Genomic DNA, 13,314 nt, shown 5'->3' with positions numbered 1-13,314 from the left:
TAGGTTTAATATAACCGACGTGGATTTTAATTTTTAAATTACGGCGGTTACATATAAATATGACGTATAAATTACAAAATACGACGGTACATTTAACTTCGGACGTGGTAAATAAATACGACAGTAGTGTTGTAGGTACCGTCGTAGTAAACTCAAAAATTAAAGTACATAAGTAATAACTCGCGTCGTGGTAGATTATTTAACACGTCGTTTTTATTAATTTACCGACGTGGATTTATGTAATATACGTCGGTCATACCGACGTTGATTTTACAATTTAAGCGGCGGTTTTTTTGTAAGGACCGCCGTTGGTTTTAAAAATTTATTCTATAAATTTGTCGCTTTCATTCATTTTCGGTTTACATTTAGGGTTCCAAGTTCTTCCTCTCTCAGAGACATTGTCTCTCACATCTCAAAGACAATAATTTGGATGTCTTTCTCAAAGAGAAATTGAGCTTACTCGCATCAAATCTATGTCCACAAGAAAAAGCTTGTCAACTAGCCTTCTCACTTCCTTGATCAAGCCTGATAGGACACTTAGTGCTTCTGAATACTCCTTGCTTTCCATCAAAAGAGATGCAAGCCTGGCCTCCCCTCGCTGTCGAAGGAAAGTTAGCTTCTCAGGGAAATCTGAAGATCAGATGTGCTGGAATGAAGAAATCTGAAAATCAAAGAAATTTAAAATGAAGGAAATTAATGTTCTGGAATATGTAAATTTTCTTTTTTGGATGACAGATTTAAATAAAATAAAAATATAAAAACAACGACTGTTTTTGTATTACTGTCGTCGTTTTTCGTCGTCTTAAGTAAGACTAAGACGACGTAATATATTTGTTGAGCGACGTTGATTTGTTTTTTAAGCGTCGTTAGGTATAATATAACCGTCGTTGAAAATTGTCTCTCTGATTGCAAATTTGCAACGACGTTAGGTATAATATTTGAAGATACACAAAAGCACACACATCATCAACTTCCAAAAAATTGTCTCTCGATTGCAAATCTGTGTCATCTGTTAAGATTATGATGTGGAATAGAGTTCCATCTGGTAAGATTTCGTAACCCTTGGGATCTCAGAAAAATCTGGTTATGTCGGCGGTTTTCTATATAAACCGTCGTGGTTATTTCAATTCTTGTCATTAAGTAGATCTACCGGCGTAGGATAAGAAAATCAAAGAAAAAAATTGTTAACAAAAATTCTTATTAAGGCGACGGTTTAAATTAAATGTACGACGTATAAAATGAATAAATACGACGTTAAATTTTATAGTACGATTTAAAGATAACGTCGTAGAACTATACGAGAATGGCGTCGATATATTTATATTTTCCGTCGTTGTAAATTAATTTAATACGGCGATATTTTGTATTTTAAAGCCGTGGATTTTTTTTGTAATTATACGGCGTCTTATACGAAAACCTCGTCGTGTTATTTTATGAGTAAAATCGGCGGCTTTTATTGAAATCGTCGTCTTTACTTTCTCCGTCGGTCGATTCATAACTTCTGCCGTTCTTTGTTGGCTTTGATTTTACTCTGCGGAAATCTGTTTCAAATAGGCGTCGGTTGTTTAATTAGGTACGTCGTTGTTTTTGAACAGCCATTTGAATCTCCATTTTTAGTTGTCTAAGGTGGTATTACACGACGGTGTTTTTAGAACCGTCGTCTTTTTAGAAACCACGACGGTTTTCACTTAGACCGTCGTTGTTTTCTGGTCGTCTTTTTCACTTTTTGTAGTAGTGAAAATAGAGGTATTTACATTTACATCCCATAAAGTTTTTGGTGTGTTATCACAAAGTCCTTAATTATATATATTAACAATCCTTGAGGTTTCAAATTGTTTCTGTAAAACTTTTTCATTAATTTTCCGTCCAAAAAATTATTGATATCATAAAAAAATTTCTTCAAATGACAAAAGTAACCTAAAAATTACCTTAGTGGTACCAATGAGGTGTGGCATATTGGATTTGCTTGAGGGCTGCATGGATGGTATATATTATTTTTGTGTGAAATAAAGTAAATTAGTAGTGACCTTGCACTAGGCTAGGGCTATCCTATCCTTTCTACTTTGATTTTCTGTACTAGGATGTGCTTGACAATGACTTCTACTTTGATTTTCTCTACTTTGATTTATATATAACGAAGGTATATATTTTGTGCAGACTAAAATACCAATTGTTGAAAAGCAAATCGATTTTGAACTGTCCAATGTAATGAGAACATGAACTGACCATTGTCATAGGGTCATGTCATAGAACCAAAATTAAAATGAAAGTTCGAGTAAAAAAATAAAATAATGCATTGCGCATGAGAAAATAACTAATCTATATATCCAACAACAACAACAAAAACTAATCTATCTATCTAGTAGTACTATTGCACCACAATGGTTAGGGCAAATCGCAACAGCAGGTGTGGGAGGGAAGATATTATTAGGAGGAAGGAGATAAGAGTGTAGGCCACGCCTTGGTCAAATCACACACTTTTCGAACCTCTGCACTGAACCGGCCCCCTACCCTTCTGTCTATGTCTCTGTCTTGTCAGAAAATTTTGAGATTATAAACCTTCCCAAACAAGCGCCTTAAAAAGGGTTCTTTTGGACAAACAAAAGACCCCCCATTAAAAGGAAGGAAATTCAAGCACTACTTGGTATCGAGAAAGAAGAAAAGAAGACATCTTTTCTCCGAGTCTGAGCAATAGAAATCTGTGTTTGAGAGATGACGACAAATGAATTTGAGTTCGTGAATATTAAGGTCCTCTCCTCCTCTCCACCTTCCACCACATTTCTATCGTTTTCGATTTCGTTTTCTGCAATGCATTAAAATGAAGCCTCTTGTTGTACTTTGGTTGTCATCTTTACTATCCATTGATTTTTTGCTTTCACTTTGTTGGTTTTCTTTTTGCTGTGTTTTTACAGACACATTCTCTCAAAGTACACATTAACTGTGAAGGATGCGTGCAGAAAGTTAGAAAACTCCTCAGGAAGATCGAAGGTTCTAATAAGTTCTAACTTTGAGCATGCCCTATTTATGTGTTTTCAATATAGATTTTACCTTTATCTTATTTGTATGACTGCTACAAGCTAACATGTTTTTTTGCCCTAGTGTTTATATATATGACAATCCGTTTCTTCTTTTTTTCTTTTTTTTCTTTTTTTCCTGATGGTATGATGAACATCAAGAAGCCTTCGTTTGAGTGGCACTTCTGTGTGAATATCTGAGTTTGTGATTCTCTATTCTGTGTATAATGATTTTTCCAACTAAGCCTAGGCCCCACATCAGATCTCAGTTTTTGACATCGTATGTTTTTGTTGGGTAGTGAAATTCAATCAGAAAACAAAACAGAAAATATTTCTGCTTTATCATTTATCTCAGCCAGTTTCCTTTTGAATCTGTCTACATTAATTATTTATCTACTGCCCTAACTTACTTTTAATGTTTAATTGAATTCAGGTGTCTATAGTGTACACATAGATGCAGAAGAACAGAAGATCACAGTCACAGGAAATGTAGATTTTGCTACTTTAATCAGAAAGCTGGGCAAAGCTGGTAAACATGCAGAGCCTTGGTCTCCAAGCTCCAACCAAACAAAAGCTCCTATGAATGGCCTCAATTTAGACTCTGAAAATCAGCTTTTGCTCCCACCCTCCTTTGGCAGTGAAAGCCAACATGGCTGGGGATCTGGTAATTTTGTGGATGGAAATGGAAATTTGATTGGTGCTGCTCATCATGGAAAATTGCAGGGCAATGTTTTTCCCATGATGGGCCCTACGGGTTTTCATGGCAATGCAGAAGAAGGGCTTGAATTTCGTGGCCTGCAAGATTTCTCTGCCGGATTTCCAGCAGTAGGTGAATATGGTCATTCAAGACCTGTGATGTTGACCAACTCAGAAGGGTACCCTCACACTAATTTTGCACCTGCCTTCATGATCCCACCTAACACTTCTGCGGCTCAGTATAACGCTGGATCAGCAACACCCTCTGGTCTCTACTATTAGATAGATGTGTACTGGTCTCTTGTTCTATATATATGCAGAAGAAACATTATTGGTTTTGGAGTTCAAAAAGGGACATAATATATGGCAGCAGCAGAAAAAAAAAAATTATATATATATATATATATATACAGTACCCTTCTATTGAGGGATCCCTCAAATAAATTATTTGAGGGTCACCCTTTAGGGTCCCCTATGAATTTTTTTTCAACGATCGAAACCATCTATTTTTTAAGTCTATATTCATAGATCATCCTTGAAAAAAATTAGACAAATCGAAAACTGTTTCGATATCCAATTGTCCTACAAAATCAATAAACATGGTGCTTCAAGAAAGTACTAAAATTTCAATAATTCAATTGAGTGGTCAAATGATATCGGATTCAAGTGATTTTTTTGTAGAGATGATCTTTGAATGAGTATTTACAAAAGAGACGGTTTGGATTAGTGAAATACAATACAGAGTGGGCCCTACAATGGTATCCCTCAAATAAACTAATTTGAGGGATCCCTCAATGGAAGCTCTATATATATATGCTTTAAGGAATGAAATGATACTTGTGGGACTGAATTCACTCATCGGCCTAAATCTCGACATGTGTCCAAGATTCAGAAAATACCGTGAGGACCATGGGAAGTTCTCCTGTCTCACTTCGGAAAAATCCAAATGGACCAATTCTTCCCTACAAACGGTTGAATACAGCTATGTGTTTATTTCTCTTATCATGCAAATTAGCACCCAATGAGAGTGATTACCCCATTATTAAATACAAATGTAAGCCACAAGCATAGATCGCATTTTATTCTGAATGAAATGATACTTGCAAGACCGAGATTCACTCATCAGACCACAAGAAGTTCTTCCATGGGACAGGGTTTTTATGGGACCTCACAGTCCTCACACAATAAGGTCAGTAGTACCACTTCCAGGGAGAATAGCTTTCGTGGAATTGAACAAAACAAAGAAAGCGAAAAATTATCAAAGCATCTACAACTTGCACTCTACCGTTATACCTCCGTACTTTGTTAAGAAATAAATGTAACAATTTAATACAGCATCAATAGTACTGGTGCAGACAGTTTTTTCCCCATAATTTTGACAAACATACCATATTGTACAAGAAACATAACTCAAGAGGTTCGGTACCGGGTACCAATCGCCTCAACATCATTTCCCAGTAGCCTCTAGACCCGAACTCCTAATTGATTTTTCATCCCGACTTATATCGTATATACAGATCAGCATGTCACCGAAGAAAGCATACAACAATTGTCCTCACAGAGTTTCCAAGTAGGGGGGTGACTATAAAGATCCGGTTACCTGTAGTCCATAGGCAGATCAATTCTCAGGCAAACCTGTCCAGACTACACTATGGGAGGTGAACTGCATTTGGTGTACTGTTTTACACTTACTTACAAGGTCAATTTCCAAAAACCCTAACATGCACATAATGACAGCTTAAGTGACATTATTAGTTAAGTCCTGTACTGCAACCTTAAGAACGAATAATTCAATCAAGGGCAATCTGCAGTGAGTTCTGTGGTATTCTGTATACATACTTCCAAGTTGAGTTGCCCAGACGAAGTGAAGAAACAAAATGGAACCAGAAGAAAATCCATTTTGGGGAACCCTTCCACCCGGCCTGGAAAGTTTTCTGTCACTGATTTGAATCTGAGAGAACTGTTTCCCCGTCCTGATACTAGGTTATATGCGAACCTTTCTTCTGAAGAAATTGGTCTGATTGAAGTTATGATGACTGTGTTTCCAATACTTTCTGTACCCTTGTTGAGGAGAAAGAGAGCGCCATCCTCCTCTGCTTGAAGAACAAGAAATTCTTCGTTTATCCCCAACGAGACAGCTAAAGGGGTGTTGTATCTGAAACGCCTTCCAGAATCCCAATGCTTGCTGCTGAAATGCAGTGACAAGTGTTCAGATGAGCTAACAAAGTTGCAGTCTGGAAGGGGGCATGAACATGGTCCATAGATGCATGTTTCTTCATGGTCATTATTCTTCATATAATCCACTATTTCATCACACCCATAATCTCTGTTCCGGCATTGTTTTCTGACTGATTCAACTACTAGTTCAATCTCACCACACACTATGTCCTTATTCCTAACAAACACTAGCATATTTTCCTGTAGAAACATATTAAACAAAATGATTGTTGACAATGTCATAAGATGATGCGGGACAAAACAGTTAAAGCTTCAAAACTGATGCTATAAATTTAGGACCTATTTATTTACTTGTGCAACCAAGACATCCTAGTGAATAAAATTATTTTTTTTCTTTGTCATTTTCTTTTCTCTTTAAAGCCTATTAGATTAAGATCCTTCAAAGCCTATTTGATGAAGAAACCCAGAATTTACCACTTAGATTATCAGACATTGCAAATGTCCCAAGAATTTCTGCTGTTACACTTACACTAACCCTGGGAAGAGATCTCTAACAAGGAAATCACCTTATAGGAAACAACAGACCAGGACAATGGATATATGAAAAAATATAAATTTGCCGTATTTCTATTTTTGTTTCCTTTTCTTTTCTTTTCGTCAAACTTTCCATGGCAGGATGATCTGTATTTCTTTACTTCTTTTTTCTTTTTCTTTTTTGCAGTCAGGGTCATCTGCTACTTCACCAATATGTACACGAAATACACAACAGAAAATATCAGAAAAGCTTAAAAATGACTAACAGACAAAATCATCATTACCTCCTCCAAAGTAAATTCACCAATCTGTTCTTCAACCTATAAAATATACAAGCATAAGTATTTATGTAACTCTTTTCCTATAATTGATATATATTAAACAGTAACAAAAGAGTAAAAGGGACAGTGCAGTCTGTGTGTCCCTCTGTGTGTGTGTATCAGATGGTGCAACTGGAAAGCAACAAACAAGAAACCACGTTAAGAGGCACTCCCAAAAACAATATATTAGCTTTTCGGGTTCATAATGTCAAGGAAGATATGTTGGTAAATAATTACAACAGAAAAAAGAGTTGGTTAGAGCTAAACATTTTTCTTCCCAGCTTGAAAATGAATGAAGCATAAATGTGGTTTCTTGTAGTCCATCCATGAGAAAACAACAACCATGTCCCCAAGGGCATTGAACACTGTCTGCCCCGATACAGAAGACAGGACAAAGAATAACTATATAGGCAGAATTTACCAATATGCCACAAGTGTAAAGCCCTATATATATAACTATATCAAAGAAATCCCATAACAATAGTAGTAGTAGTAGTTGTTGTTGTTGTTGTTGTTTTTATTGCTGTAAGCTTCTGCCTAATGCTAAAATAAAACAATTTAGCATAATCCATCCATCATTACCTGATTCTCCTTATGCTCAAAGGGAGCATCATGCTCAACCCCACTACTTATATTGCATTCTGGTGGCCTATCCAATTGACCTATAAACTCGCAAGAATCCAAATCAAAACACCTCTCCCTACATACCACCTGCAAAGGAGCAGCAAGTATGACAACCCCATATATGGCTTAGTATCAAACTTCCCAAATGTAAATGTACCTCCCCACATCCATAACCACCAAGCTCTCTTTCCCGCTTCTCCCTTTCAGTAATCTCGTCCTCGCCCCATGAAGATAGGAATGGAACAACAGCAGGGGCCAAGGCACCATTTTCCTCAACAGAGATACTTTCATAATAAAAGAGCTGAGAAGATATAAGATTTCAGAAAATAAAGTTTGGTATGTGTCCAATAACTAAGATGAACGCATTTTTAAGAGTCTTTTTTACCTGGAGAAACAGAAGACAGCCACCAACTGCACGTTGCTTCCCTTGATGAAAACGAGATACTTCACAAACTAGCCGGTCGAGTAAGAACTTCCCCCAATTATACTGGTGGACAACATCCATATTCGTCAAAAAGTGAAGGAATGAAGGGCTGACATCCAACCTTGCTGTTGGGGACAGAAGAGTGCCCAACGCATAGAGGACGAATGATCTCTTAAATTCCTCTCCTGCTTCAGGCTCTGCCAACCTCTCCTCTAGGAGCCTGACTGAAATACCATGATTTGTGGCATCATAACTGTGCCGCAAGTCCGCAATCAAGTCATCAGGCCCTGAGTTTACCACATCCTTCCCACTAGCTGCTAATCCCATCACAAGCTCGACATCTTTTGGTGTTAAAGGAATACGTTCTCCACAAATCTCCAAGCTACGTTGTGTAGTGTCAAACCTCTCCAGTAGCCAAAGACACAAGCTGCGGCGGAGAGTTCTGCATCTAAGGTCAAGAAGGCTCCCAAAACCCATGCTCTTCACTGCAGCCTTTTGTTCAGTTGTGAGGCGCTGTATCACATTGAATAAGCGGCCAGGAGAGCATCTTGTGACTAGTTTAGCCTGCATTGTCAAAGCTGTAAGATTCGCCCAATCCAATGAACAAATAAACAACTGTCACCAGAAAAATAATTGGTACCTGCTTTCTTGGCTTAGGAGTACGGATGGGGGCTGTACTCAAGTAGTTATCCCACACTTCACGAGCACGCATTGTGTATTTTGCTTTCTCCTCAGGGCTCATAGACTTCCATGCATCTGAAGCTGCCTTTGTGGCCTGAAATGAAAAGGTCACGATGCCTTGTTTTGTTTTAATTTTATTATCAAAGTAAATTACACACTGCTAAACATTTTGCAAGTGAACAGAAAGAGGCTCACAGCTTTAAGGCCAGAGGATTCAGGATGCGAAGCGCTGTATTCCTTGATAAAGTCTCGGCTAAATAGTTGATTTCAACATTAGCAAGCCAGTGCACAAGGAGAAAGAGGCATATGCTAATACAGAATGAATTCCAGTGAAAGAAATTGATTGTTACCTAAAATACACCCATGAGCACGCAGGACGAGGAGTGGTAACTTGCTTCTTCTTCTTCCTTTTCCTCTTTCCTTCTAACACAACATTCTCTTCAGCATTTCTTTTTACCAACATGACATCTCCTTCACTTGACACCTAGAGGTTTGTATTTAGAAAAGAAGTATAAAACCAAACTGAAACAAACAGGCAAACAAATTTGAATTTCTGAAATATATGTAACTTTAAAATAAAAAAAAAGGTATAGAAGTAAATGTGTTTCTTATATAGGCAAACCAATACAATGAGGACAATTATCATGATTCATTCACTTTCCAAAAAAAACTTTGGATGTACCTATGGAAAAAATGACTTAAACAGCATAGATGAATTGTAAAACCTAGGCTTACATTTTCAAAAGGGAAACTCTATGTGTTTAAAGTTTATGATTATCTGGGATATTAATTATACTTCCAGAAGACTTCAGTTATGATGATGCCTGCAAAGACTCGAGACATTTTCATACACAGCACTGGCAGAAAGATTCAAAAACATCATAAATAATGCGATATAGGCAGTTTTTACAAATCTTAAGCTATGTATATTGAATTTCCAGTATTAAAAATGTTCCTACGCCATTTCTCCCTTATTCTCTGCTCCACCTCGAAAACAACATGTTTCCGTAAGCAGCAGCCCTACTGTGCATAATTTTGGAAGCAAGACACAGAGCAAGGACTAGGACATACCCCTTCCCCAGCACCACCACAGCATTGCTTAAAATGACAAACCTATTTTGTTCCAAGATCTATCAACCCATTGTTTACTGAGTGGAACAAATGTCTTTATATTCGGAGCATCATGATTCATCAAGTAGCTGTAATGTTCTTTAACATTTAATGTGAGGCTACTGTTTAGTTAGATCAGTAGAAGTTGTGAAAGTGTCTTTCCTTTGTTTCCTAAAGAAGTCAGAAGTCTTAGATTTGCTCCACAAATTAAAAATTGAAACTTTACAGAATATAGGATGCTTAAAAGCAAAGTTAGCAGAATAGCAAGAGGTACAAAAACCCCATTGCTCAAGAATTACCCACAATAATGTAATTGGGTTCCAACTTCCAAGTATTCCTATTTATCTTTTGGCTAAAACTAACAACCTAATGCAATGCAATTCACATATCAAACAATCCAAACACATTCACAGTGTTTGCCTAAAAGGCTTACCAAATGCTTTTCTGGGTTCTCATGCAATTACAATTCTACCAATACCACACTATCTTAATTACACGAAAAACCAGTTATGAAGCAAACAACATCATACACCATTTATAATAGAATTGTGCAAAGTGTGAGAAGCCAAACCATTTTCGGAGAACTGGAGCCTGTGGTTGAGATCAAGTAGAGAGAACTGGAAATGCGAATTAAAGAAGAGCTAGGGTTTCAAGAGAGCGATGAGGGCTTGCTGAATTCCAGTGAGAATCGGAGGAGGAGGAAAAGAAATGGATTTCTGTTTCCTATGGAGTTTCGTTTTCCTTTCGCATTTCTCAGCTGCGAAGTCGTAGCTTTTTTGTGTCCTATGTGGTAAGCTGCAACGCTCTTCTTCAACAATATTTTTCAGCTAATTAGACTTTCCACCCACCTAGTTCTGGGCATATAATAGTTTGGTCCCTATCTTTTTAAATTTGAACTCACACTCGTACAACAAATTGTTATACCATTCACTCTTCCGCCTGTGAGCTCAATGTTACATGAACTAATGAATAAGAACAACTTTTTTTTTTTGGAGAAAAATCTAATATGGTACCCACGCAACCGAAAAATGAGTCCAAGAAGTGTCATGCTCAACAAAAAAATGGTTAACTTGATAGTTTAACATACGGATTGAAGGGTTAATAATATGGGACATTCTCCAATAAGTATTTAAGTTAGGGATTGGTTACATACTTCTAATTTCGGTCGTTGGATTGTATCTAAAAGACTTCCAATACATTTAATGAATGTAATTCAACGACCAAGATTAGAAATATGTAACCAATCCTTAAAATAAAATACTTATTGGAGAATCTCTCGATATAGGATAACAATTTTTAATTTTAAGGGTTGTTTTTGTCAATTTTAAAAGATATGGATCAAAATGTTACATGCCCCAAACCACAAAGTAGAACTCCTCATGTTTGTTAGGGACAATAAATTTATTTTTCGTTAGATGCTTTTGGAAACCATATACTTTTCCAATACCCATTTCATGTATAATTTGTAAGTAAACATTTTGTATATATTACTTGAAGATGGTTGCTTTTTGCATCATTTAACCGAGCATGTTAACCCATCGTCTCCTCTCACATCTTTTAGAGATGCTCCAACGCTACATGCAAACCAGGCAGAGGCCCCCGAAGCAAGCACAAAACGGCTTCAGCGCGAGAGAAGAGGCCTGGGCAAGCCCAAGGGCAGGTTTCGCCTGGGCTTCAGCCCGAGGACGGTGACATCAGCGCTGACGTCATCCTTGACAGAATCCAACGGGCATGTGCCAAGTGTCGCAACCCGAACGCTCCGATCGGTTTTTTTCCAGAAATCCGACGGTCCTCTTTTTTTGGCTAAAAAAATTCGAAAAAATTCTGAAATTTTTTTTAAAAAATACCAAATAATTCTGGATTTTTTCCCTATAAATACCTAACAATTTTATTCACTTTCCACACCAAATCTTCATACAATTTCTTCTCCTTCCAATATTTTTTACTCTCCACTCACATATTCACTTTCCACACCAAATCTTCATACAAACTCTTCTCTTTCCAATATTTTTTACTCTCCACTCACATTTTTCTACTACTTTCCATTTGTATCAAAAAACAAATGGCATCTTCTGTCGAAGCCGGAGGCGCGTGGACAACTCAGCTTTTTGTAGAAGCCTTTGCAAGTCCCTCGGCGTGGGTTTGCGAAGGTGCTCCCTCGTGTACAAATTTTTCACTGCATCACAGAATCTCACCAAGCACTCTAGGATAGTTGATTTTCCCATCCTTACAATCTCATCCACCTGCTCTGCAGATGCCCCATAAGCAAGTATCTACAAAACAGTTGTAAGTTTTTGCTCCAGGAGAAGACCCAAAACTCCAGCAGCATCATACTTTTGAATGAAGTATGTGTCGTAATTACAAAATCATGCATCATTTGTTTGGAACAAATGTGACTGCGTTCTAAATCTCTCTCGAAACTTATAAACATGATATAACGAATTTGGGATAAAGTAATCTTCCAATATATTCTTACCCCGAGACTCTCTACGTCTGTCCACATTTGGGGCACGACGACGGCGGTGTTGCCTTGATTGATTAAGCATACACACCGTTGCTGCAAGCATTTCTTCCTCTTCTTCATCGGCCTCCCTATCTTCATCAGCACGTCTGCGCCGGATTTCTTCCTCTTCTTTCTGTTGCCTCTCCAACACTCTCCTCAAGTTTGACATTGAGAGTAGAATGTGTTTTGTAAAATCTGAGAAATGAAAGAATAGATAAGAGATGGTGTGAGAGGTATGAGTTGATGGTGTAGTTTTATAGAGAAATTCAGAAAATAGAGATGACACGTGGCACAATTTTAGAGGGTGAAAATCTTATCTGAAATATGAGATTATAAATTTTTAAAAATATCTGAAAATCTTATCTGACGTGGGACACGTGGCACAATTTTAGAGGGTGAAAATTTTATCTAAAATCTGAGATTATAATTTTTTTTTTTTTAAATATCTGAAAATCTTATCTGACATGGGACACGTGGCAAAATTTTAGAGGGTGAAAATCTTATCTGAAATATGAGATTATAATTTTTTTTAAATGAATATCCGAAAATTTTATCTGGAATAAGACACGTGGCAACCGAGATTCTCATCCGAAAATCTTTTCTGAAAAATAATGGACACGTGGCAACCAAAAATCTTATCTAAAAATTTAATTACAAAAGATTATCAAAATTAATGGTTTAAAGTATAAAAGAATAGGAAATAAAGTACAATGAATAGTATTTGCCTTAGCATTAGCCTCTTGGGGTGGAACCACAAATGACAAGGCTGCTACTATTCACGTGAATAGTGGCAGCCCTTGTTTTGCCCTTGCCCTTGCCCTTGCCTTTGCCTTAGCCTTTATGGGTGAAGATGTAGGAAAAGATTATTCAGTGAATATAATTCATCAGCTATAATATTAATGTGGCGTATAGAATCAAATCCAAATTAGAACATGTGTACTAAATCTTTGGTTTGGTATTTTCAATTTGGAGATCACATAAATGGAAAACAAGATGTCCTAAATGTCTTAATGATTTGTCTTATTTTTTTTACGAGGATGATGTTCAGATGAAAATTTAAAAAATAGATGATTTGAATCGTTCAAGTACATGTTTTATTTCGTCTAGCATACTGCTAGCTAGCTCTAATAACAAAAAACACCAAAGAACAATATAGCTCATAGTTTCTTTCTTTTAATCAAAACCTGATGCTGTACACCAGATGTCCGAAATAAACAGTGCACGACTTAT

The 13,314-nt window shown here is 37.0% G+C and overlaps 1 protein-coding gene across 3 annotated transcripts; it reads right to left on the bottom strand.

Moving 5' to 3' along the window:
- Positions 1-4,992: 4,992 nt before the first annotated feature.
- LOC117623374 lies at positions 4,993-10,491 on the bottom strand. 3 transcript variants are annotated; one of them, XM_034354323.1, is made up of 9 exons: positions 10,153-10,488; positions 8,822-8,955; positions 8,667-8,724; positions 8,431-8,565; positions 7,752-8,354; positions 7,524-7,667; positions 7,325-7,453; positions 6,707-6,742; positions 4,993-6,128 (listed from the first exon to the last, which is right to left on the bottom strand). In XM_034354323.1, exons 1-9 carry the CDS (start codon positions 10,153-10,155, stop codon positions 5,505-5,507), a joined length of 1,866 nt encoding a protein of 621 aa, XP_034210214.1. In that variant the 5' UTR covers positions 10,156-10,488; the 3' UTR covers positions 4,993-5,504. The 3 variants fall into 3 exon arrangements, with proteins under 3 accessions (XP_034210214.1, XP_034210215.1, XP_034210216.1); XM_034354324.1 differs by having other exon boundaries at positions 5,578-5,898; positions 10,153-10,491; XM_034354325.1 differs by having other exon boundaries at positions 5,578-5,895; positions 10,153-10,491.
- Positions 10,492-13,314: the final 2,823 nt, after the last annotated feature.

This window comes from Prunus dulcis, chromosome 3 (assembly GCF_902201215.1).
Source record: "Prunus dulcis chromosome 3, ALMONDv2, whole genome shotgun sequence".
Taxonomy (NCBI): Eukaryota; Viridiplantae; Streptophyta; class Magnoliopsida; order Rosales; family Rosaceae; genus Prunus; species Prunus dulcis.
The sequence above is the reverse complement of the archived record's forward strand: the minus strand, read 5'-3'. Positions and strand labels throughout refer to the sequence as shown.